Source organism: Protopterus annectens, chromosome 3.part1, assembly GCF_019279795.1.
Source record: "Protopterus annectens isolate FY-2018-M chromosome 3.part1, PAN1.0, whole genome shotgun sequence".
Lineage (NCBI taxonomy): Eukaryota > Metazoa > Chordata > Ceratodontiformes > Protopteridae > Protopterus > Protopterus annectens.
In genome coordinates this window covers 1,491,896,560-1,491,924,390 of record NC_056732.1, presented here as the reverse complement: position 1 = coordinate 1,491,924,390, position 27,831 = coordinate 1,491,896,560, and the positions used below count along the sequence as shown (strand labels likewise).

Genomic DNA, 27,831 nt, shown 5'->3' with positions numbered 1-27,831 from the left:
GCATTATTCTTTATATAAGCTTATAGTTTTATTCTGATATATATATATATATATATATATATATATATATATATATATATATATATATATATATATGTCCCCTTGTATATAAGATTTATTGTTAATTGTCCTTTGCAGAATGCAATCTTGTTTTATACACTTTTCCAGTTTACATTTATTAGTAAAGGATTCAGAAGTGTACAACTGTTTTTGTTTTCCTTAGTAGCTTGTTATTTTATTAAATTAAATATTTTTCAGAATGCCTTTTTTAAATTATTGAAACGACACACAGGCACATATATTTCTAAAGGTTAGGGTAGGGGGATTACATTTTGGAAGATGACGTATAAGATGTTATACAATTTCAAAATTCCTGGCTTCACCCCTAGCCAGCTCAACAAGTCGAGGGCTATTAGCTTTCCCTTGCCTTCTAGCTATTACATAGTTTATACCACGTATGCAAAATCAAATCAGCAAATGAGGCTGTTGCTTTATGGCAGCTATCTGAGCAAGGAGTGAAGGTGTTGACATTCAAGTGCCCTGATACTGATGTCACAGCACACATATACAATGTACTAATATTAGGAACCCAAACACAATGCTCCGCGCGTAAGTACTGCACGGCCTGGAATATACCATAAAAACCACTGTTGGCCAGCAGATACGTGAGTCGAAGTAAAAAATGATGAAAAAACCAACGGATTACAAAATGACTTTAATGACCAGACCAGTTTCAGCAAAAAATGCCTTCTTCAGTGATACATAGTCAAAAAAGCAAAAGCAATAAGTTATGAATATTTATAAACACACTCAACCAATAAGAAAATGCCCAACCCATAAAGGAAGTGGTATGTTCCTGCTCCCAAAAATACAATTCATAAATCAAGATTATGAGAATTAAACTCAACATAATAATATTAATAATAAATGTGACAGCATGAATAAATAAAATGGGCAAGGATAGCATATAACATTGTATACAGAATAATACAAAAAGCCCACTGAACTTCCTATATATTCATATAATAAGCTACATTTCATTGGAACATTGAGAAAAAAATATGTAAAATGGCAAAAACATGGGGAAAAAGTATAATGCACAAAAAAATACATCTAAATGCATAATCTCGCCAGTGAAATATCACCTCACAAAACCATATAAACGGAACAGATATAAACTAGGTAAAAGTCACAAATCCATGATAAATCGGACGTAATGTGTTGGACTAACATAATACACAAAACCATGATAAGTCTGACGTAATGTGTTGGACTAACATAATACACAAAAATGTAAACAATATAACACAAAAATGATAGATCACAATTATACCAATGGCATATGGGTTTGTCATAAAAAGTTGTAGTTGTAGGTCAACATGTAGTCCTGGTAGAGAGGACACTTAAAACATGGTATCCACTTGTACCTAAAATGGACAAATATAGTATTTAGATTGTTGCAACCATATACCAATGCAGAGACATTTAACACAGAGGGTATAAATTAAATTCCTCGTAGAGGTTGTAGTTATAAGTGATCATTCAGACCTGGTGGGAAAAGCGCTCCCAATGTGATAATCCAGTATTTTTCTTTATGATTTAAAATGCTATGCCATCCTTGAGAATTATTCCGATCACCAATAATTCTATCAATAATCATAAAAGTAAAATAAGCATTTGGATGTTTCAATGTGTGACGAAATAAAGCATTGGTTTCTTTTTTATTCTTAATATCACTTCTATGTTCATTAATGCGATTTCTAAGTGATCTGGAAGTTTGGCCAATATAGAAGGCCAAACATTGACAGGTGGCTAGATATACTACCCAGCTAGTGCTGCAATTGCCAAAAATTCTGCAATCGTATACTCTACTAGTATTCTGGCTAGTAAATTGTTTGAGTTTACAAACCTGTTTACAAGATCCACAGTGACCACAAGGAAAGGTTTCCAATAATTCATCCCCAGACATAGTAAGCTGCTTGTATATTGCCCCCCCACTTTCCTTATGTTTGAAGTGAGAAAAGAGTGAACCCAATGTTTTTCCTCTCCTATACATGAACCGGCACCGAGATCCCAAAAGTGGTCTTAGCTGTTCATTAGCCATTGGAATGTTCCAATGTTTGTTTATAATGCCCTTAATGGCATTATGATTTCTACCATAAGTTGTGACAAACCTTATAGTAGACAGAAATGAATCACTAGGCTGTGTTTTGTATTGTAATAAGGTGTTTCTATCAATACTAGTAGACCATTCCAATGCCCTAGCTATATCCTGTTCTTTATAACCTCTATTGGCAAATCTCTGATATAAATCCAAACTGGCTTTCTCATATTCGAATGGTGTAGAACTAATACGTTTCATCCACATGAATTGAGACTTAGGTATGTTGCGGATGGTGTGGTGTGGATGCATGCTAGAATTTATTTATTTATTTATTTATTTATTTATTTATTTGCAGTTGGTTTACCAGGATAGTCCATTGGGCCAAAAGAACCCATTTTCAATGGAGTCTTGGGGAGAAAAGCTCCAATACAGACAAAAAATTAGGTACATACAAAAGCTACAATAATAATTATACAGAGAAGAGATAAGACAGAGAAAAGATAGAAGCATGCAATAAGGTATTATATTGGAGATATTTGTGGTAGGTCTTAGTATTCAAAGTATGATCACTGTTCCTAGTACCATAAACTCAATTCCCCATATATTGCCATTGAGGTACTCAACAAATTCCTGCAAATATGTGACATCCGCCTGCCACACCATCCAACAATCATCCAAATATCTACGCCGTATATTGATTTCCACAAGATAGATGTTATGTAGTGGTTCATAAATCATGCATTCTTCAAAAAAAGCATAAAGAGATCGGCATAAATGGGAGCAAATAAAGCTCCCATAGCCGTACCCTGGAGCTGCCAATAGCATTCCCCTTGGAAATAAAAAATGTTTTGTTTAACACATGTTCAGTCATGCAAATAAGAAGTGTATTAAATCCAGGAGGATAGAGGGCAGACCAATCTAACCAATATTGTAGTGCTTGTAGACCTGCCCAGTGTGGAATACTGGTATATAAGGCTTTGACATCTAGTGAACACATAAGCCAAGCAGGTTCCAACTGTGTATCCTGAATGATCTGTAAAAATTGTGCAGTATCTTGTAGTCTTGCCCAGACAAAGCTCGAGGTTTAAGATGTTGAGTAAGAAACATGGATAATGGTTCAGTCAAGGATCCGATGCCCGAAACAATTGGTCTTCCTGGAGGGTTAGAAATAGATTTGTGAATTTTGGGGAGAAGGTATAAAATTTGTTTCTGTGGATCTTTAACAGTGAGGTGCACAACACTAGTCTTATTAATGATACCTTCTTCCTCAGCTAAATGCAGGAAGGAATCAATCTGCTTTTTAAAAACTGGAGTGGGATCAATGACCATATGCATATAGCATCTAGTGTCAGAAAGTTGTGATCTGCCCTCACTGAGGTAGTGACTCATATTCATAACCACCACCGCTCCACCCTTATCTGCTGGTAAAATTGCAATATTGTGATTATTGCGTAATTGTTGTAGGGCAATAGTTTCTGGCGGTGATAGATTGTGTCCAAGTATAGTATATTCCTTATGTTGGAAATGTAAATCTCTGGGTACAGATTGCATAAAAATAGACACATGTTTATTCATTGGAGGCTGAAATTCAGATTTGAGAAATCTGAATTCGGTAGATCTTTGAGGCTCTCTGTCAACAAAAAACAGTTTAAGGTTAAGATTACGACAGAAACTGGTGATATATTTAATAATATGATATTCATCTGATAAAAACCCGGGTACAAATCCAAGTCCTTTATTCAAAAGTTTTTCTTGTTCATCAGACAATGTTACATCCGACAGATTCAAAACATTTTGATATTCACAGTTAGTTATGTTAAGACATTTTGTATCAATCCCTCCAGGGAATTGGGTTTTATGACCGTGTTTGTGTTTGCGTCCACCTCTACGCCTGGTGCCATATCTAAAGGGACAGTAATGTTTGATTTTTTGCAATTTGGTGATTCTTCGTGTCCAGCATTATCATTGTCAGTAAGTGAGGAATCTTCCCCTGATGTGCTGGTATTAGACTTGTCTCTAGTTTTCAAGATAGACCTGGGTCTTTTTCTCATTCTAGTGGGTGTGGACCCCTGTCCAACATCCATAAATCTCACAGTCCTATGTGCCTCAAATGGGCGTCCTCTTTGGTAATCTAAGTTATCCCTATTAAATTTTTTAATTTTCCTTTCTTTGGTTATTTTCTCATGATTTGTCAGCTCCTTAGACAATTTATTAAGAGATTGTTGGAAGATAGGGAGATGCTCACATTTTTTGCATTCCTGACACATTGTTCTAACCTCAACGAGGTTAGTGTCCACCATCCTGCCATAATATTGAGCCAATATATTAACAAATAACATGGATGCTTTCTGAAGGGCTTCATTCCATTCCTGGATTAATCTGTCTTCTGGTCTACCGACCAGAGGTTGTAACCGGACCCTTAAGCCCCTGGGAGCAATATTTTTGCTCAGATAGGCACAAAATAATTTAAGGTGACAGATATTAGATCTGAGATTTTTTAACTCCTTAGTTAAAGAATGAAAAGCCAAATCACAATCTTGGGGTAATTGTTGTTCAGACTCAGTTGGATTATTGCCTGGTGAGGAACCAATACCAAACACACCAATGTCCTCCCGATCGGCACATAATCCTGATAAGATCTGTTCCAAGTCCATGTTGTTAATATATGGAGGAAAATTATATATTGCTAACAGTGCTGACAAACCTGAGGAAACAATCAGTTTATGGCCTATAATACTGATATCAGATTATATGGATGTCAGTCAGGGTACCACACTCAAAATAGAATTGAGCAAATAAAATTATAGTTAATATAAGAGTGATAAAAACTAGGGCAAGTTCCAATACCACACCGTTGTTAGTGTTAGATAAAAACTAGGGCAAGACTCGCATTAATGAACATAGAGGTGATATTAAGAATAAAAAAGAAACCAGTGCTTATTTATATTTGTCCATTTTAGGTACAAGTGGATACCATGTTTTAAGTGTCCTCTCTACCAGGACTACATGTTGACCTACAACTACAACTTTTTATGACGAACCCATATGCCATTGGTATAATTGTGATCTATCATTTTTGTGTTATATTGTTTACATTTTTTGTGTATTATGTTAGTCCAACACATTACGTCAGACTTATCATGGTTTTGTGTATTATGTTAGTGCAACACATTACATCCGATTTATCATGGATTTGTGACTTTTACCTAGCTTATATCTGTTCCATTTATATGGTTTCGTGGGGTGATATTTCATTGGCGAGATTATGCATTTAGATGTATTTTTTTGTGCATTATACTTTTTCCCCATGTTTTTGCCATTTTACATATTTTTTTCTCAATGTTCCAATGAATGTAGCTTATTATATGAATATATAGGAAGTTCAGTGGGCTTTTTGTATTATTCTGTATACAATGTTATATGCTATCCTTGCCCATTTTATTTATTCATGCTGTCACATTTATTATTAATATTATTATGTTGAGTTAAAGTCTCATAATCTTGATTTATGAATTGTATTTTTGGGAGCAGGAACATACCACTTCCTTTATGGGTTGGGCATTTTCTTATTGGTTGAGTGTATTTATAAATATTCATGACTTATTGCTTTTGCTTTTTTGACTATGTATCACTGAAGAAGGCATTTTTTGCCGAAACCGGTCTGGTCATTAAAGTCATGGGTTTTTTGTAATCCGTTGTTTTTTTCATCATTTTTTACTTCGACTCACATATCTGCTGGCCAACAGTGGGTTTTTTCTAATATTAGGAACCCCAGAATCCCAGCATTCACCCTCCTCTAAAAAGGTTAGTACTTATGGTAAGCAGAAAGGTGAGTGACTCCAGAAAAGATTTGAAAAGTATACCAGAGGTCTTGCCTGCTAGACACCCCATGGAATACCTTAATGTCATCAATATTAAGACTTTATTTCTCAGGACATGAAAATCCACTCACTTATAGGTTCATACCAGTGCAATCTCCATTTTCCTACCAGCTCCACTTGCCTCTCATACATTTGTTTCTTGTCAAAAGGTAGCAGCAATCACGCTTCCTCTAAGATTATGTTTTCCAAGGAAGTTGAGGAAAGGCCTAAAACCTTCACCTTCTTATTTTTTTCATAAGATCCTACAGTCACTCATCATTTCAAGTTTGAGACCCGATACTGTGAGTCACAGCATTTCAAAAATTAACTGCAAATCTAATAATAAAATAGTGAATTCTGAACCTCGCTGTTACACTCAGTGCATTTTTGTGAATGTTTTTGTTCTCCTGCATTCCCCTGATTTGGGGTTATGTCTTCACCCCTGTTAGTTATATACTAACTCTTAAATTGTTTGTTTTCGAATGAGAGGAACACTCCATTATACATCAGTATAGGAATTATTATATATTACCCTTATTCACACCCAAATGCTCACTGTCCTGAAGATCTCCACTATGTTCCTCAGATTTTCAGCAGAGGTCCCCAAAGTGATATTGGGACATACAAGGATACCTGTAAGCAATGCAAAAGAAAGTGTGTACTAAAAGTCATCCACAGAGAAAGGAGCTAGTAGGAAAATGGAGACTGCACTGGTATCTTATTACGTGGGTCAGTCTACGGGGCTAATGTATATACAGCCAGATAAACATTATACTTTGGGGTGAGAAACAGGATGGCAAGTAAAATTATGCTAAAAGCTTTCATACAACAATAGCCTAGTTACTGGACTAAAATATGCATACTGGTTTAGTTAACATATCTTGAACCCAACATTTGGTAAAATAAATCAATTAGTGTAATAACGTGACTTATTTCTGTCCCTTTAGATACATTATTTTGTCGATAAATATTAGTAACTACTTGGTTCAAAAGGTATACAAACAGCAGTTACAGCTGCTGAAACTTACCAGCCTCATTTATTTCATATTTCTCAATGAGAGAAACAGCATATTCTTCACCTAAGTTTTGGAACTGTTCTGATGACAAAAACTTGGCCAGCTGAGAAGTTGATATGATATTATCATTGTCTGAGTAGTTTGAGAAAAGGTCACTGATTTCTTCTCGCTTCAACAGTAACTTGCAAAATTCTTCAATTTCAGAATCTTCTAGAGTATCTGAATTTGACTTGTCACATTTCTGCAGAAAAATACACAATGATTTTAACATTTGATTTGTTCTGAAACTGAAGTTTTTCAGGTTTAGTCATAGTTGTAACATCCAGTTCTCCTACTGCCATGGAAGCAACATGTAGCTCACACAACATAGCTTACAAATGGATGCCAAATTATATCTAAAAATACATTTTAATAATGAAAATTGATAAGGAATATGACCCTGTCATTGTTTATATTTAACATTTCTTCTTAACTCATTAACACCTAGCCTAAAAGGAATTTCACACCTCCTGAAACCTGCAAATTTCCAGTTTGGGCAGCTTTCACCTGAGCTAAATGAGAATGCAGTTTTTCAACCTAAAATATATACATCTTAAAAACTCTAAACACTGCAAATAATTTAACATATGAAAGTTATTTATCACATAGCCCTCTACACAGAGGTGATATTAATATGACAGCTCTACGGCAGGGCAAGAGGGGCAACTGCACCAGGTGCAAAGAGGTGGGGGCACAATCTGCCAATCCCAATCTTTAATACAAGACCGGCTTTTTAAAGCCAATATTGCACTTGCAGTCAAACATGAGGCTGGAGCACTCTGTGTGGTCTAAACTGTAGTAACTGCTTACTACATTGTAGCAAGCAGTTTCCTACAGTTCAAAAGAAAAGAAAGTCTTTTTTTGTTTTTTTGTTTTTTAACTAAAACCTGAGCACCATAGCACTCTGGGCAGGCAGGGTATAAACTGTAGCATCTGTTTAGCAAACTGTTATACGGTTTTAAAGGCGATTGTTTTTTAGAACTAAAACATGAGCACTGTAGCACTCCATGCATACAGGTTATGTTGAAGGAAAGTTGGTGGCAGGGATAGATAAACAGGACCTGAATGGCTGCAGCTGGAAGGAGGGCCATGTCTTGCATCTGGCCATCTGGTTGGTGTGCCTGTACAAAGAACATGTGTGTCACAAGGGAAACTGGTTCATCACTTGGCACAAGTGAACCAGATTCATTGTGTGAGTGAAATGTCTGATTCAGGGACAAACACCCTCAAGGACCTAGTTATACAACTCATCGATAAGAAATGAAGAAAGATGATTTTCTCAGGGGAATGAGAAATCTGCCTCGCACTGTGTCTCATTACTTACTGGAGTCATTAATGATCAAAATAGACTGGATAAGGCATTTTGATGTGTCATAAGCCAGTGGCTCCAACAATGCAAACTGAAGCATATAATACAGACATACTAAGTAACACAGTGGTAAAATAACTGCATCATTACAAAGACTAATGCTCACTAAAAATGTAGCAGAGAAATGGGTACTGTGAATGAGAATTTGAACACCTCCAGGGGCAGAAACAGGCTATACATAACTGGAAGTAATGAGAGTAATATGCCAGAGTGAAACCAGTTCACAGCAGCCTGCAACAGTATCAGAGTACGGTCTCAATTTACAAAGACATCACTGAATCACATTCCAAATGGACTCCTTTTATACCACAATTCATGTATGCATGCCAGCTCAACAACAGGACAGCCAAAAGGTAAATGGAGAAAAAAATTAAAAACTAACACAAGTAAAGATTTTGTGAAACAAATAGCAAACCAGATCACCAAAATAGCTATACAAACCACTGGCAATGTACATCAATAAAGCATCACTTCTCTCTGATCATATGAAGTATTAAAGCAAATTTCTCAGATACTACATAGTGAGTTTCATCTGCAAAATGCACACAGATGGTAATTCCAGCTCTAAAGACACCTATACAACTTTCTTGTAATGTAGCTTTCTGTGCATAGAATGGTACAATGCTGGACTATGACAGCAAAAGTTATATGAAGAGGTGAACTTACTAGCTGAATATAAGAGGCCAAATGTTTGTTCCTCAAAGGCTGCTTACAATAAAATGTTCTGGGAATAATGATAAGATAATAACATACCAAACACGCTCCAAAATACCTTTCCAGACCAATATCTTACCTATATCTCCTTTCCTGATCTACATGGCATAGTGGACTAATGTGGCAATAAACACCTCTAAAATGCTTACATAGGTGGCCATATCAGTTCTTTTAAGGAATTTTACAATAAAAAGTCATGGACTTGTAGTAAATATATCTAATGAGATACTTGATTACAAAGCACACACAAATATTGTATCAGTGGAATAAATATAACGCCCACATTGCTTTTGGATAAATACTGTATACTCCTACAAACTATAATGGTGTTTGAAAAGCTATGCAGCTCAGTTTGCCTATCCACTCAATGTCCTTCCCTTAAATGAATGTGCAGAAGCTATATGATTTCTCACTGGTAACAGTTTCAGCATCAGATAACTAGTTTACTAGTAAGTAGCATGTATTTTCTGAACAATATGAAGTCTGAAACTCAAATGCCTATCATTATTTAGGGAATGCAATCCCCAATGATTTGTCAGAAAACCACAATTTGAATAACAAACATACCAAAAGTCTTGAGGAAAATCAGAGATGTGTTGTGAAATCAGGGACAGAGCTATTAATGAAGTTCAAGTTCATTGTAGTGCTTACTTCTGCAAAACTGCATAGTCCCTAAGTACTTTTCAAAAACATATTATTTATTTACCAGGAAAGTCCAACTTGGAACAAAGCCAATTTTCAGCAGAGGCCTAGAGAGAAATGCTCCAGATATATGTCTTTGTGATGTGGGAGGAAACTGAAGTACCCAGAGTAAATAGACATGAACACAGGGGAAACATGCAGACTCAGCACTGAAGGAACCTCTCCCAAGAACTGAACCAGGGAACCTCTTGTTGTGAGGTAACAATGTTACTGCTGCACCACTGCACCATCGGATTGCTCAGTAAGTAAGACATGAAATCACAGAGTGAAGCACAAAAGCAATAACAGAGATAATGTATTAGCTGGTAATAACACAGTCTTGAAGTACATTATAACACTGGTAAAACAATAAGATTTAGAAACACAGAAATTATTCCAAATTGACAAGAAAAATGAACACATGGTCATGCCACTAAGCATGTAACCATCTTGAAAACAACATCTCATGAAACACATTCAATTACCACAAAATAAAATGCAATTACTAAGCAAAGAGTAGAAGAACAGTCACAATGACAAAACAGTTCTTTAAAAGCTAAGAAACTGGAATACCATTACAAGCTTTGTGAAGGCTACTTTACCACATAATGAATGCTGTAGAAGGGAATGACATTTTAAAATTTAGATACCCCACTTCACCAACATTTGTATGTATGGAGCCATGTCAGTGCACACAGACCTTACCTCTTTAAGAGGATCAGGGACAATAAATAAAAAAATACCAATCAAGTAAAAACATTTCTGTAGTATCACCATTAAAAACAGCATAAAAACAGTGCTGTCAAAAACACCTTGGATTTACTAGTTCACGGGTGGTAGTATGTTACTATATATTCCAGACTCTGTTGTCATTGCCTACTAAGAAAATAGTAAGTGCTGTTGCCACAGCAAGAAATGCTCAAACCACCACTGACACATAAAATAAATGCAAGATTCCAGTAAATTCCAGAAAATATCTAGTATTACCAAGTCAACCTAGCAAAATAATGGGGCAACCTAGCAATAAAATGGGTCGTACCTATCAAGTTCAATTGTTTGTCTTAAAAATCCTGGACAAATCCAAAAATACTAGGTGGACAAAGGATCAAAATCAGGGACACTTTTAAATATTACTCTAATTCATTTAAAAAGTTCATAGAGCACAGGTTGTGTATCAACACAGATTTTCTGAACAGTAAGAAGTATGAAACTCTAATGACTAGCATTATCGACTGAATGTAATCATCCATGATTTACCAGAAAATCATAGCTTTTCCAAGGGAGAGGGCAAAAATATAAGATAATATAAGGGGTGCTCCACAAAATCTGGGATGGCTGAGAAGCATGTTATGGGGATGACAAAATTATTCGGGGATATGCAATAATGCACTCAGTCAGTGTATTGTGCACCTGTTGAACAGAAGCAACTGTGGATGGATGGAGCTACTCTGAGTTTGGTGACTTTAGCCATAGATCTGAAGTGCATATGAACCGAAATCTGAGGTATCCACTACAAACAACTGAAAAATAAGTAATTTAAAGCCTGTATTGCACTTTGTTAACTATATTTATTTGCATTGCTGCTTTATTTTTGCTGATTGTGTCTACAGTTTTTTTCTGCACTTTGAAATTCTGTATTTCTGCCTCATATAACATAGGCTACATTCAGACTTGCTGAATCAAGACAGTTTGGTATCACTGTGCTCTAAACCAGCCATCTTACATTAAGAGGGCCTTCCTACACCCTTGTGACAGAAGTATGTAGTGCAGGTTCCATCTGAGTTGAGGACTGCTGGAGAAAGGCTCAATTTGGGGCTTTCCCATTGGTAGTTTGTCTTAAAACTGTTGCATTTTGCCTGTTCTTAAGCTTTGCATTTTCGAGTAGCTGCACATTGGACAATGGGGGTTAACACTGCCCTGTATGTGATGCAAATGCCTGGAAACTTAAAATTTCCCTAGACATCTATCAGTCAAACCCTTCCAAGTCCCCTGCTGCTCTGTAGGCAACTCAAATGCAAACTGAGCAGCATCACCACAGTTCTTCACCCTAAACAATCAACAGACTAAGCCCCTTTGTTATTCCTGCATCATAAACTCTAAGCCCCTCTGCTATTCCTACATCATAAACTAATATAACTTACCAACTCCCCAGCAGTACTGTGGTATAAACCTGCCATTATTGATGGTCACTTTCCCACCATTTCTCCAGCCAGCCTGATTGATTTGGGCATCCCAAGGCAATTTAGTAATTGCCTCATGTATACAGACAATCACTTAGTCCTGAAACACAAAAATATTGTTAAGTGAGAGATGTAATTACACTATCAATTTGGAAGCAATCCTCTCCTGTTATAAAAAACAAAACATCAGAGAGGTTGTCAGCTCATGCTCTTCACACAAGTTCAGTACATAACACATAAACCCAGATATGCAGAGGTATGCACTAGAAGCCTACCTAACCTCAACATGGATATAAACCACTGTACATAACACACACATCAGTGTCTCTCCAAATAAACCCCTACGGCAAAACACTTTAAAACCTAATGTCTTGGTCATAGGAAACTCCATAGTGAGACACACAGATGTCCCCCTCACCTGGCTGGACAAGGAGAAGGTCACGGTCAGCTGCCTATTGGGTGCCAGGATCCTTCAGATTATGCAAGCACTCAGGTTACTCAACAAGTACCATTATGACTCTGTCATAGTCCATGTTGGGATGAATGACTTGAGACATATGCCCCTGGACTATATGAAGATACACATGAATGAACTCTCAGATTTTGTCTCAGGCAGGTATGACCCTAGCCCTAAGCAGTATTCTACCTTCACCCAGGATGATGCCACAACATAAACAAAACAATATTGACTTCAATTGGCTTAGCTTCTGGTGTCATTTCAGGGAATCCAGTATTTATCAGCCTGGGAAGACATGGTTGAAAGCCACGCTGCTTTGCCAGAGATGGTCTGCATCTGTCTCCCCTAGGGTTTCAGGTACTGGCTAATGTGCTTGCTTTCCCATACTGCCTTTTGTAGGCAATGTTAAAAATGACAACATTTCCAAAATAGAAAAATCCACTCAATATAAACTCAAGGTTCTGCTGCTTAGTGCTAAGAGTCTAAAATGAAATTGCACTCACTGGAAGCACTTCTCACTTCAGAAGATGCTGATGTCTGTGCAGTCAGTGAAACACGGCTGAAGGATGCAGAAAGCACCCCAGCTGTGCAAGGCTACAATGCCTTCTACATGTTCAGACCTCAGAATGAGCAAGAAAGAAGCAAAGGTGGAAGTCTATTCATCTTCATTAAAGCCAAGTACACCTCCAGTTTGGTCAAACAGTATGACTCTCTTGAAAAACTCCATACCCAATTAATTATAGGCAAAATACCCTGCCACATGATTGCTAGCTATAGGTCCCCCTCCATGAACCAAGAAAAGCACACCACTTACCTGGACTTACTGGATTCACTCCCATACATCCCAACACCTTAGTCATGGGAGATTTCAATTATCCCTCCATCGACTGGGTAATATATACAAGCTCAAACATGTTCACCTAGAGGTTCCTGGACTTTGTCAATGCAAATGTTCTGGAACCAACAGTCAGCACCCCCACAAGGGGCTCTAATGTCCTTGACATAGTACTCACTGTGATGCCCCTGCACTGGCCCAGTAATCAAATAGCCTCAGTCCTCCCCACTGGCACCAATGAGGGACGTACACATTGGGAGGATGACAAGTACACACAGTAAAGTACCATTTCCCTTAAGAGCACAAAGAGATTACAGTCTGTCTAGGACTGGTTTCTCCCTCATTCTCAGGATCCCCAATAAGACTCCCACTGGCATAGATATAGGGTTAATATCTCAGCTGAGGGGTCAAGCCAAGACCTTCAGCACCCTCTCTGTCCAGTCAGTGCTTCATGTCCCTGCCCAAGTAGCTAACACACACACGCTTTGAGATTTGATTATATACAAACACACACACACACACACACACACACACACACACACACACACACACACACACACACACACACACACACACACCTGGGGAAGGCTGGCACAGGTTTACTAGCTATGTCCCCTTCTGCCCAGACTATAAGGTAGTCATCACTGCCACCAACCCCTACTTATCAGCTACTTAAAGGCCCTTACAAAGTATACCAATCCTACTGTGTATTGTTATAATCCCACTTTTCTCTATTAATTGTCTGATTAGGGTCAAGTAAAGTGAGATTATGACATCCTTAGACCTGGATGTGATGCCTTTACTTATGAGATGTGCAATGTAGAAGGCTTTCCTTACCACAGTGGATACATGGTGGTCAAAGTTCAGATTACTGTCAACTTGTGTTCCTAGATCTTGCACCACTGGCTTTGAATTTAGAGGGGTGCTGTCAATACTGTAATTAGTGGGGGATTCTGCTTTGCCAAATGGAATAATAGTGCACTTTTTTGCATTTTGTTTTAGACCGTGACTTTGGCACCAGTCTTTTGTTTGCGTTAGCTCCTCCTGTAATATTTTAGCATTGTTGGGGGGGGGGGTTCAATGATTGTGTCTAGTTTACAATCATCAGTGAACTTAGTAAGCTAAAGGCTGTCTGCTTTAGCCTGGACGTCCGAGAAGTAGATTCCAAATAGTAATGGGCCCAGTACAGATCCTTGCAGTATGCCACTGGTGACGGGTCTACTGGTAGAGGTCAAGTCACCAACTTTGGCAGTATCTGTTCTGTTGGTGATTCAATTAACTATCCATCTAGTGATGCATGGGTTAACAACTAGCTGGGCGAGCTTTTCAATGATACCCCAGTGGGGGGTTGTTTCAAAGGCTTTGGCTAGGACCAGATAGGCGGTATGCACTGCCTTACCTTCATTCTGTTAACCATATGTATCTGGAGCTTTTCTCCCTGGGCCTCCTCTGAAAATAGGTACCTCATGACCCAGTCAGACTTTCCCAGAAAACAAATGCCAAATAAATAAATAAATAAATAAATAAAATAAATAAACCTTATTCAAAATCAGGTGCTATAATAGTCAAACACAAATTTCTCAAAGCAACTTTTTTCTTTACTTTTGGGGAAGTGTCTGTGTTTATGCATTTTGGCACTCACTTACTCCTAGATTCTTTATTAAAAATCAAAATGTCATGGTATGGCCAGAAACTCCTTCAAGTAGAATAGCTTGAATGGCTTGACATTTTTTGTCACCATAGCATTTAGCTAATTTAGTAATAAATGAGAAGAAAGACTGGAGGGTGACTTCCAGTTTGATAGAATCAATGACTAAACCACACAAAACAGCAGAAAACATACCTGGTTTCTTGTGAACACATTAGAACAGGAGCAGGTTGTTTGCCAGTGACACTGGTACTTGAGATTAACTAGCAGCCTGGGAAGCTGGAAGACTGGTTGGGGAAGACTGAGTGGCCAATGGCTAACTCATCTATTCTGGGGGGGGGGGGGCAGAAGCATAGCTGACTCAACCAGCACCCTGTGCAGGTACCATGAAACAGCACCCCACCCCTACTGGCACACCGACCAGGTAGCCAGATGCACAAAATGCTCCCCTACCTCTCTTCTGTGCTGCCATTCTGGTCCGGTTTCTGTGCCCTTCCCCCAATTCTCCTTGAACACATTTAATTAAAAAAAGAAAAAATACTAATTTCTTCTTTTAAACTGTAGCAAACTGCTTGCTAGAAATGTAGCAAACAATTTGCTGCAGTTTATACCCTGCCTGGATGGAGTACAACAATGCTCAGGTTTTCGTTACAAATAACAGAGATATTTTTTCCCTTTTAAACTGTAGCAAATTGCTTGTTACAGTATAGCAAACAGTTGCTACTGTTTGTACCCTGTCTGCAGAAAGTGCTATAGTGCTCAGATTTTAGTTGATATTTTTTCCACTTTTAAACTATAGCAAACTGATTGCTACAAATGTAGTGAACAATTTGCTACAATTTATACCCTGCCCGCTTGGAACACATCAATGATCAGGTTTTAGTTAAGAATGAAAAAGAGATATTTTTTCTTTTAAAATGTAGAAAACTGCTTGTTGCAGTGTAGCAAGCAGTTGCTACAGTTTAGATCACACAAAGAACGGTACAGCATTCGGGTTTTACCGCAAAAGCAATATCAGCTTTTGAAAGCTAGTACTGATTTACAGATCGGGATCAGCTGATCACACCCCCAACACTTTGTACCTGAGACTGTTGCCCCTCTTGTCCACCACTAGCTATACTACTGTGGGGGAGAGGTTGTGGGTATTTGTAGCATAATGCCTCTCTAGTGGAAGTTAGTAAGCAGCATTAGCATCTTGCAAGTGTGCATGTGCACAGAGAGGAGGGTGGATGCCAATGTGTCATGGGTGAGAGTGCTCATGGGGCACATGTTTATGTCATTGCACTTTCTTCCCCTTGGGGAAGTTTATGCATACAAAAAATCACACAACTCCAGGAGCAGATGATGCAGGGTTGAGATGCCTCAATCTCCTGTGCGTCTCCTGAAAGATGTTTGCATGGTCCATTAGCTCTACCTCCAGTTTGGCAGCCATAGCTGGGGGGTAAGCTGTTCAATCTTGGGGAGGTGGGGAGAAGTAGAGGCACTGACTATCTGCAGATTATTATCCTGGAAAAATGAGAAAAGCATTAAAAAATATATACTTTTATTCTAGTCACTGGAAGAATTTTACACTGAGCTCCATTTACACAGCTGAGGAGAAGCACTCATCATAGCAGATTATAGTTTTCTTAACAAGATCAAAAGGTTTTCCCACATTTTCTGAACCCACAGAAATGTTGACATTTTATGACAACCTGTAGCAGAGCTATAATTATACCCTGAACATCTTCTATGAACAATTATACCTTTGTCTGCTAGCCTGCCTAGAATCCATCATGCGTTGTATAAAGGTCTTCTGTGATCAGCTAGACCTTTGGATGATAGCCTGACTGTAATCTAACATGCATTGTGTAAAGATTTAAACAATATATTTTAAAGGGAGGGGAATAATCCAAAAAACAAACTAGGTTAGCAACATATTTCATCTCTTCACTTTTCATCGTTACATTCAGTCATTGTAGAATCACCTATGTAAACATTATTTAGTAGTTTTATTCCATCATTTTGACAAGAAGTGGAAATTGTAAGTGTTTTGAATATAAATCCTTTCAGAAAGAACAACTATGTGATATTTCATGTCATCCAGTCAGTGTTTTAGGTATGAATCTCAATTGACAGCTCTCACTTGATCCTAACGTCCTTAAACTATATATATCTATATCTAATCTAATATATATATATATATATATATATATATATATATATATATATATATATATATATACATATATATATATATATATACATACATACACATATAGACAGCTATACATACACAAACACATACAAACATATCACCAAAAGCACCTCAGAAGAGGGAGAATGTTAAGTCCATTTGTTTAAAAATGGAATGGGTGTTTTCCTTGCAGGAGAGAATATTGATAAACGTTAGTCTGAATTCTTTTAGTAGCCCCAGTGTTCCAAACTGGGTATGTTTTCACAATAACATTCCACCTCCAAATTGGTATAGTGCTCTGAGTAGGCAGTTACACTGGAAGTCTGGAAGTCATTTGTTTACAACCCACAAACTTGTAGACAATAGAGCTGAATCTGATCAGTAGCTATGGCAGTGATTTAGAATCCAAGAATGAACTGTCTTGAAGAATGTGATGGACGCCTCTGACTTATATGTATAGTTAGTTTGCTCCATAGGTGACACTGAAGGAGGTACTTGTGCTGACAAAGAATGTAGAAATATTAAAGCTGGGTGATCTTTGAAGAGATATGAAGCCATGCACTTAATGCGTCTGCTTGATAAGATGGGATTAGGTAAGCTTAGCAACTTTGTATTAGGATCAGCCTTCATCATTTATTCCCATGACTTTGAGCTTTAACTAGGGTTCCTTTGATGAGGAGGATTTTCTGTTTACATGGATTCTGCTATAATTGAAAAACAGATTAATCTTCTTTTCTGGATCTGAGTTCATACTCAATAAAATGAGGATGCTGTTACTGCTAAAGTTGCCAGCACACAGGAAAGCAATAATTATAGAGCTGAAGTTGTACTTGGTGATGAACAGAGTCCCCATCTTTTTGATCTGCTTGAATTATCTCAAAGGATCTCTTATCTTAGCAGCTTATCAGTATGGCAGTCGATATCTTAAAGCTAATTATAATATGACTGGCCCTAAACATTCAAAAATGAGCACGCTGATTGGCCAGCCCAACTAGCGTGCCCATTGTAAATACAAGACTATACTAACGGAAAAAGGTCCAGTCACCCGGACTTTTTCCGTTAGTATATCACCTGAGTTTTTTTTTTCTTGTCCAGTGGTAGCAACGGAGAAAGGAAGACCTCTGTTGCTTTAATCTCACCATGTTAAGCTTGTTTAACATAGCAAGATAGCTTAAAAAAAGCAACGGAGATCTTCCTTTCTTGGTTGCTTTTTTTAAAGATATCTCGCTATGTTAAACTCGTTTAACATAGCGAGATACTTAAAAAGCAACGGAGAGCTTCCTTTCTCCATTGCTACTTCTGCACAGCACTGATGTACTGTGTAAGCATGGGAACACGACCCTTACGCATGTGCAGTACATCAGAAATGCCCCAGGAAACCTGCAGAAGGGTAGCACAGTGTCATTATAAAATGACATTATTTAAGAAAAATAAGTATTTTTTTCTGAAATAATGTCATTGTATAATAGTAATAACCCATGGCTGGGTGTGGGCAATGCTGGATTTACCCATGGTTGCCTTTGTTTGGTCACGAGGGCGAAGCCCAAGTGACCAAACCACAACAATCGTGGGTAAATCTAGCATTACCCACACCGAGACGTGGGTTATTGCTTAAATATTTCATCATAAGACCAATTTAATTGCTGTGCATACAGCGTTATAGGCAGGATTGTTTTACTAGTGGCTTTTCTCTCTGGAAAGACACGCCTTATACTTGAGTTAGAATAAAAGCCAACAATAACTTATTAGGCAAAAATATGGAAGAATCACATATAAAGAGGAACTTGGAATACTTCAGAGAAAAGAAGAAATATGCATCGTTATAGATCAATTCAACAGCAGTATGACCATAATGAAAATCACTACTATGTGTTTTAACCTTTAGTATTTCAGCTGTAGATCATGCAGGCATGTCTTCACTAACTGCTTTATGAAGCTATGTTCTTAGATACAGAATTTAACTTTGCAAAACTTTAAAGTACATTTTCACAACATCTTAGTCTGCTATGTTTTAAACAACATAAATTCTGTATTTTAAATTTTAAATGTGAAAGGCAAGAATGTAATTGGTCAATCATTTTTGTAAAGAAATTATGTAACATAAAACTAAATTTTGAAATGGAATTTGCTAATCAAATGTATGGTTTAAATCTGCCATTTAACAGAACACGACTTTAGGCTAGGATTTATAAATGGTTTGCTTAGGTAGTAGCAATGCATAGGGTATGGGTAATTCAAAGACACCATGAGTGTGTCTCTGCCATAGTCAAAGTACAGCAGTACATAGAACATTCTACTGAGTGCACAATAATATACAGAACATGCTAATGAGTGCATAATAACAAACAGAACATGCTACTGAGTGCATAATAACATATAAATGGGGACCCCCATACAAATGATCCACATGTAGCATCCAAAGAAGGAGGCAGAAATGAATAAAATGGCCTCATTGCACTGTGGCATGTACTCATACTGAACAATGCAATTTCTGATGTACAGAGGGAGCAATGCTAGAAATAATACCAACAGCACATCATAGCATGTGCTGGGAGCTGCCCTCAGATGCAGTACCTGTGATTACTGCAGCCATAACTGGAGGAGGTAGAGGCAACAACTGATGGACCACTAGCCCATAGAACAATAGACTGGGGACCATTTCAGATTGGGCAGGTATGAGGCATAATCAAACTGTGTCACCCATAAACAAAATCAAGGGGATGCATGCTATGTCTATTCCTGTACATACAGAGGAATACATAACCATCTTAGCTACAGAAAACTTCTACAAACTTATGAGGGACACATTAGGAATATTGCAGATTTCAGCATCAAATATCCTAAACCAGTTCTCACTGTTACGATAGATGAGGAGGAGCATACCTAGTACCCACGGACAGTGGATGTGTGAACAAACACCCTGCAGTCCTTTTTTTGACATAGCCAATTTTCTTGAGGCCCTTGGAGCCATAGATTGAACACATGTCACTATCAGTGTCCCACCTGGCCCAGTGGGTCTGTAATGCAGCAATTAGAAAGGCTTCCACTCCCTGTACTGCTAGTTGGTCTGTAATGCTTAGGACATGTAGTGATGTACTACCGTAACAGTTCAAATGGTTCACAGATTTGATACATATCTGATCTATACCAATGTTTCTTGCAAGGGGACTTCCCACAGGGTCACTTGGTGGATAAGTGCACACACAAATGCCACACAGACAGGCTATATATATAGACATACAGATACCAGGTAAACGGTGAGCAGGACATATGCAATATGTTGTATATTGTATGTTTCAGTTGATGTCAGCTACGTTCTAGAGCCCTGATTGATGACACTGATCCAAAGCTCCCAGATCATGTAGGAAATGGCCTGCCTGAGTGGAAGTATAAAACGGAATGGAAATTGTATTCAGACAACTGAGAGAATGTTTCCAATGTCTAGATACCTTATCAGAGAGTACTCTACAATACAGTCTAGACATGGCAGAGCCTTCCATACAATTCGTGGCAACAGCAGAAGGACAGGGTGGCAACTCACAAGGTGGAAACATGCAGAACATTACCACAGCAGTGGCAAAGGTAGGCACAAAACACTGCATTACTAGCAAAGAGGTGGTGCCCGTTCCACAGCTATGGGCCACAACACAGAAAGCACAGAATAAAACTATGCATGAAATATTACACCCAGGCAGTGCATAGATTGTCCACACTGTGCACCAGACATCATGATATGCACACAACATAGGGGTGGGTAGGGGCACAGTCACTATCACTTGTCACTTGGGGGGGAAGAACACTGTCACTCCTCAACACATTACCTTATATTATTGTGTTGAGGAGTGACAGTCTTCTTCCCCACATTCACTATCACTTGTCACTTGTGGGGAAGAACACTGTCACGCCTCAACACAATAATATAAGGTAATGTCATGGGAGGTGACCATGGTAGTTATATACCTGGTAGGTTGTGGAGAGTCAGGGATCACATCCTCCAGTAATAAGCTTGAGTTATTATAGTGTGACCATTGGTATTGTCCACTGTATTGACTTGCATTGTTGGAAGTTAATGTAGTTCCCTCCTGACACATGTGAAGTTGGTGCTAGCCCAAATTCCACACTGAGGCCAACCTCAGGAATGAGGGTCATTAAAAACTCCTCAACCTCAGTGAGTCACTTCATTTATGGTTGTCTTCCATTTGTAGTGGATTTATCTTTTGCAATACCTTGTGCTTGTCCCTTACACAGAGTATTACATCAGTAACCTTTCATCACACTCGCTTTAGTGAATTATTTTGGTCACCCACAGCATTCATATCCTGCATCAATTCCTGCCAAATCTGGCATCAGTAAAGCTTGTCTATTGCTCCTTTGCCCAAGAGGACCACATAACATGCAGAGGGCTGGCCCTGCAGTAGCATGTCATTTTACTGACTTGTGAACTTTTGAAGATGTTAATGCCCTTAGGTGAACATAGCAGTACCTGTCCTTCATGAGTGAAATATATTAGGCAGTGGGTGTGCATGGCTACACTGTGGGATGCACATGCCTATTGCCACAGCCTCTCCCCCCTTATATAACTGGTTATCAGCTTGCAGCTATTGCTATATACAGCCGTATGCACTAGAGTCATGCTTCAATATGTGGTCCTCCACATAACATGTTAAAAGCTGAGTAAAACGTTAAGTAAAATTTGAAGAGGGGAGAATAAAAACATTCCAGATATGTGCAAATACTTCTTCAAAAAGAGAGTTATAGATTGGTTGAATTAACTTCCAGACAAGGTGATAATGAGAAAAAATACATTTTAAGAGGGCTTGAGATGCCTTGAAAGAAAAGAACAAAAGTAGACAGGATGGGATGTTGGGATGCCAGCTATTCAAGTCTTCAGACTACAAATAACAGATGGAACATAATTTTATTAAGTTAATATGATATGGGGGTGTTCTGGGATGTGTTTGTTTTTTTGTTTGATGGTTTTCATTAAAACAAAAAGTATTGTAAGATGTGACATGGGTTCAAATGGATATGACAAGAAATAATGGTACAAAAACTCAACTTGCAAAACATTAATATATGCATGTAACTTTAAAGCTAAACTAGACAAAAGCTGTTATACATAACAGGTGGGACTAATAACTTTTTCATAATGGCAACATTTTCTGTAGTACCTTTGAATGTGAATGGTCTCACATGACTATATAAAAAAAGAAAGAGTAGTGAACTATATTAAGAAATGCAGAGTGCAAGTAGCTATGCACCAGGAGACGTACTTGGAAAAAACTGAGCAGGTGAATTTGATAAAGCAAGGATGTCAGGATGGTTATTCCATGGAATATCTGGGACAAAGAAAAAGCAAAGTACTTATATCAATTGCTAGAGGAGCTCCAATAGTGATAAAAAATGGAAAAAAATATAATAATGGTAGATTTGTAGTACTGCAGGGCTACTGGCAAGGGAAAAGGATTACACTGGAATGTATTTATATTCCACCTAAAACTGCTGCAATGGAATTTTAGAAAATTATGGGAGAAATAATCAGCTTTCAGCAGGGAGTATTACTTACAAGTGGGGACTGGAATTTGATTTGTATCAGTGACATGTATCTGGGGAACCTAGAAAGGAAAATTATAATAAAAGAGGGTAGATTTATGAAATATTTGGTTTGAAAGATGTGAATTCAGTAGTAGGAGCTCTGAGAGAATTAACATATTATTCCCCAAAGTACAAAAACTGGACTAGGCTAATGAGAAATTATATTTCACAGAAATGTGTCCATTTAATTGAAACTTTTGATATGCATCCAATAACTATTTCAGATCATGTGCCAATAGTACCTAAATAAAATTGTAGGGTAATGAAATAAATATGAGACACTGGCACTTCCCAATATCTGTTAAGCAGAGAGAAATGTAAGGGCTAGATAGTGGAAATTATTCAGGAGTTATTAGGGAAGATAGGATTTCTTCAGAAAAATGTAGCTAGAGAGTGGGATAAAATGAATGTGGAGTTTAAAAATAGGGAAAAATAGGGTAGAAATAAAAGAAAAAGAGATGTAGTTGAAAAGTAACAAAAATTATTTAGAGGGACTGAAAGGTTAAAGTATTACAGAAAAGGGGATTCTTTTTCAGAACAAAAAGAGGCACAACTGTAGAATGCTAAAGAGAAAATAAGAGAGTACCTGGATAATGTGCATGAATTTAGAAAGACTGCTGTTAAGCAGCTGTTTTTATAAGTACTCCAGAGCACTAAAGCTTTTAGCACAATGGCTTAGGCAACAGAAAGTAGAAAGGGTTACTGTCAAGCTTAGGGAGCCTATAACAAGGAAAATAACCAGAAATCCTGTACAGATATTAGACTATTTCAGAAATTTTATCAAAATCTGTATAAAGCAGACATATGCAGAAATCAAGAAAAAGTACAAATGGAAATGTTTATGAAAGAATTAAATATGCCAAGGTTATAGGTAGATCATGCTCAATTATTAACAGGATAGGAGGAGATGACATAAAAATAGTGATGTACAAACAATCTACAGGAAAGTCTCCAGGAATAGATGGCATTCCTGTGAAAATCTGAAAGGTAGGAAAGAAGAAAATGATAAAGATCAGGAAGGTTTTGTTTAGCAGTATTTCAAAAGGAGGACAAGCAACAACATCCTGGAAGAAAGATGTGGTGGCTGTAATACCTAAAGATAGTAAAAACCATCAGCTCCAGCTTCATACAGGCCCATTTTAATTCTAAACCATGGTTATAAAGTATTTATGTCTATAATGGCTAGAAGAATAGCAAAGGTGATGCCAAAATTGATAGATACGGATCAGTGTGGTTTTGTGAAGCGGAGGCAAACATTTATCAACATTAACAGAATGATGATCCAATATGAAGCAGAATATAAGAAAATACCTCTGTTGTTGGTAGGTCTTGATGCAGAGAAAGCATTTGACAGAGTAAGCTAGGATTTTATGAGTAGGGCACTGGAAGCATTTGCATTCCCTGACACAATAATAAGGTTAACTAGAAGGCTATATGAGGGATTGCAGGAGAAAATTAAAATGGGGGTCCAGGGTCCACTCTGATAAGTTCTGTTTGAACAGAGGAACCAGGCAGGGGTGTCCTCTTTCCCCTTTGTTATTTGAGTTATAGTTAGAAAAATGGCAAATAAAATAAGGGACTCAGAAATTCAAGGATATAATTGGTATGGTAATTAAGAAAAGATGGCTTTATTTGCATATATTATTTCACACCTGATTAAACCAGAAAAGGACATTCTTGTGGAACATTTTGAGGCAGTTTTATATATTTTCATGATACAAAATTAATGAAGATAAGATCAAATAAAGGCAATAGATAAAATAAAGGCAATAGCTGTAAACTATGTACCCCCTTACGAATCAATTTAACAGTACCCATATTTATGGAGGCATGATAAAATGAAGTACTTAGGAGTATGGGTTAAGAAAGGATCCTGTTATGACAGCTAAGGATATGTAGAAAGATAATAAAAAAAATATAATACAAAACTGATAAACTCGAAGCTCTGCTTCATGGATACAGATAGCAAGAAATAAGCAACGGAATATTTTACTCTCTTTAGTCCTATACACAGGCCAGTCATATTTTTATCACCCAGAGAAGACATTTTGGATAGCAATTAATAAAGAGTTGAAGAATTTTATTTGGGGGGGCAAGAGTCAAGTGTGATAAGTTGATCCTTCCAAAAGAGCAAGATGGTTTGGAATTACTTGATGTGAAGTAGTACTTCAGAGCTCCACAGTTAAGGCTACTACACAGCAGAAGCAGAAAGCTGTAATTCAAAGTAAAAAGGAATAATGATGAAACAGGGGGAAGCTCAAAAAATAAGGAGAGACTGGGATTTTGGATGCAGATCCTTACGGATAACAATAACCATAGAATATATTATATTCATAAAGTAGTAGAAAGTAATCTAAGAGCTAAGCCAACATGAGGACAGATACATGAGATTATGCTGATATGTAAGACTGCAATTAGGGGTACATAGTATAGGCAAGAGGAGGCTGGAATTTACTGGAGAAAACTGACAAAGGAATCAAAGTATTCAGAGGGAAAGGCAATAGAAGGGGAAGAGGCCAAGAATACATTTGAACTGCAGACTAGAGATTGCCTTCCCTATCAAGGACTGATATCAAAGTATAGGCAAAGAGAAAGGAATAGGGGGTCCTAAGTGAAAGACCAGCACTGATACAGTTTTTATTCGAATCTAGAACAAAAGCCACTATTAAAAAGGGATAATTAGTAGGGCATATGAAATATTGCATGACATCTATACAAATCAATCAGAGGAGGTTAGAAAGGATTGGGAAGAGAGATTGGATGGGCAATTCACAAAGAATATATGTATGACTCCCAAATATGCAATAAAGTCTAGAAGATTTAAATTGTCTAGACATTGTAAGGCCTTAGTTTAATTCTGGTGGCTGACAAAAAAAAAAAAACAATTACTAGAAAATGGAAATCAAAGTCTAAACCAGCCATGATAGAAATAGTGAATATAGTAACAAAGAAAAATTAACTGGAAGTGGGTAGGAGCACATTACATAGAAAAATGGGAATTATAGGTACAATGCATGCAGAATAATGCTTTGGAGGAGGAATGAGTTTTAAGGGAAGGCAGGAACTGAATGAATGAGTTATGTAATATTTGAATGATAATGACGGTATAGAAAATTATAGATGATTCATAATGTTTGCAACTGAACATATGTCAATATGTTTTGTTCTCACTTATATAAAGGTATGATTGTCTATGTCATAAATGATAATCCAATAAAGATGTTAGATTCTCTATGGGAAAGCAAAATAGTTACTTATTCATGAATGGCCTAGCTATATATATATAAAAAAAGTTTAAACTAGAAAAAAAAAATCACTGGGTTGAATTCCATAAAGTTTGTGGATTTTGGCGCAATATGCTGATATCAGAGTTAGATTTGCAGATAGTGTAATATGTAAATGTACCATAATGAACTCAGAATACTTCAACATACAAGAGAATATCACAGTAGCAATGTCACACTAAAAAACCTGCAGGTAATCTATAAGTAATGAGAAATGGTTGTCAAAGCGCATTGTACATTGACAAAGTTATGTAAAGATTATCACAATTCAAGCATCCTGATAGTCTTACATCCATATCTATTACAGAATCTGTCCAGTAAGGTTAAGGAGAACTACAGAATATAACTGACCCCATTATTACTAAAAAAAAAAAAAAAAACAACAACGAACAGAAAGCACCAGCTATCCTAATGTAAGCTGCATGGCATTTTCAATACATATTTTCAGAAATCTGTCCAGAAACATTACAGACAACTACTACAGATATTTCTGTAACTGATTTACTAACAAAATATACTTGCTTTAAAGGTCCACACCCCTTTGTGATACATATTTTCAGCAATATGTGCAGTAAGCTCAGCGACAACTACAGATATCTCTGTAAGTCACATACTAATAAAATATGCCTGCTCGCACTTACAGATTCTGATGGAATCTGTACAATTTAAAAGAATTACAGGCAAAGGGCAATCATGGCCACATTGTCACAGCTAACATTTCTTAACAATTGGTTCAGGACTTGTCTGGAGAACACAAGTAATGCAAACACCCAAGGAAAGTGGGAGATAGAAAAGAAGATGTTGGGTATAGGTGAAGAAGATGGACACACAAGAGGGATGTTCAAATAGGAAAATCTGAGGGAAAGTCAGAGAGGCATGGGCAATTTTTTTGGTGGGAATAAGCCCCATTTTTTTAAGAATAGAAGGAAAGGTAAACATAGGGGAAAGAAGAGGAGAAGACCATCATAGCAGGTATACCCATAGAACAAATATCACAACACATGACAGGTAAAAGAAAAAAAAACAGTAAGGACAGGTAATTTATACAGACAGCATAACACGGGCAAGGAAAAGTTGTCAAACAGGGTTGGGATGTAAACCAGCCAGGGTACAATGCAGAAACCATATCTACCTATGCACTGTCACATTATGACATGTTGCAAAGTGTGTGGCAGTGATACCTGGATGTGTATGACCAATGGTAGACATATGCTGGAGGGTAATAAATAAGGATCACAATACAAATTGGATAAACACATATCAAAATAGTCTGTCAACAGGGCAAGTGTAAGCCAACAACATCACAGATGAGCACATGTAGGTCTAACAATGCTAGATAACTCCAGCAGAGAACAGAATCAAACCTACGACTGTGCATGTGAAAGGCAAAAAAACGAAAAACAAGCACAGTGCCAAACAGAAGTATTGAAAACAAACCCAACAAAATGTCTGCTTAATACACAAGTAAGTATACACAACCCAAATGTGTAATAGAATGCATATATATTACACACATATGCCATGTCAAATGCAACACACAGGTGCAGATGCATATATATATATGACTGTCAGTGGCCTAAATACGTACACAAAATCAAGGTCAATACACATCAATGCTTAACACAGCTTAGAAAATAGATGAGGTTGTGCACATGATTCTTCAACAATGTACACTGGTTAACACACAGGTAGAATAAAAACAAAGATGTAATGCAAGCAGTAGCCAATGACTTGTGTGCAGATGTCCCGCATCGTAAAATGGCCATACATTTGGCACATGTTCACCATGTCAACAAACTAACACATGGCAATGGTCAATAATTGCAACAAAGGCAAACATATATACAAAATATAATACAGACATTTGAAGGTG

General features: G+C 37.4%; 1 protein-coding gene across 2 annotated transcripts in view; it reads right to left on the bottom strand.

Moving 5' to 3' along the window:
* The window catches only part of PLCD1 (phospholipase C delta 1), a 1,599,641-nt gene that overhangs the window by 1,147,888 nt on the left and 423,922 nt on the right, over positions 1-27,831 (bottom strand). For both annotated transcript variants that reach the window (XM_044067556.1, XM_044067555.1), the window contains exon 5: positions 6,993-7,221. In XM_044067556.1, coding sequence (XP_043923491.1) covers positions 6,993-7,221 — 229 coding nt within the window. The remainder of the gene's footprint in view (positions 1-6,992; positions 7,222-27,831) is intronic.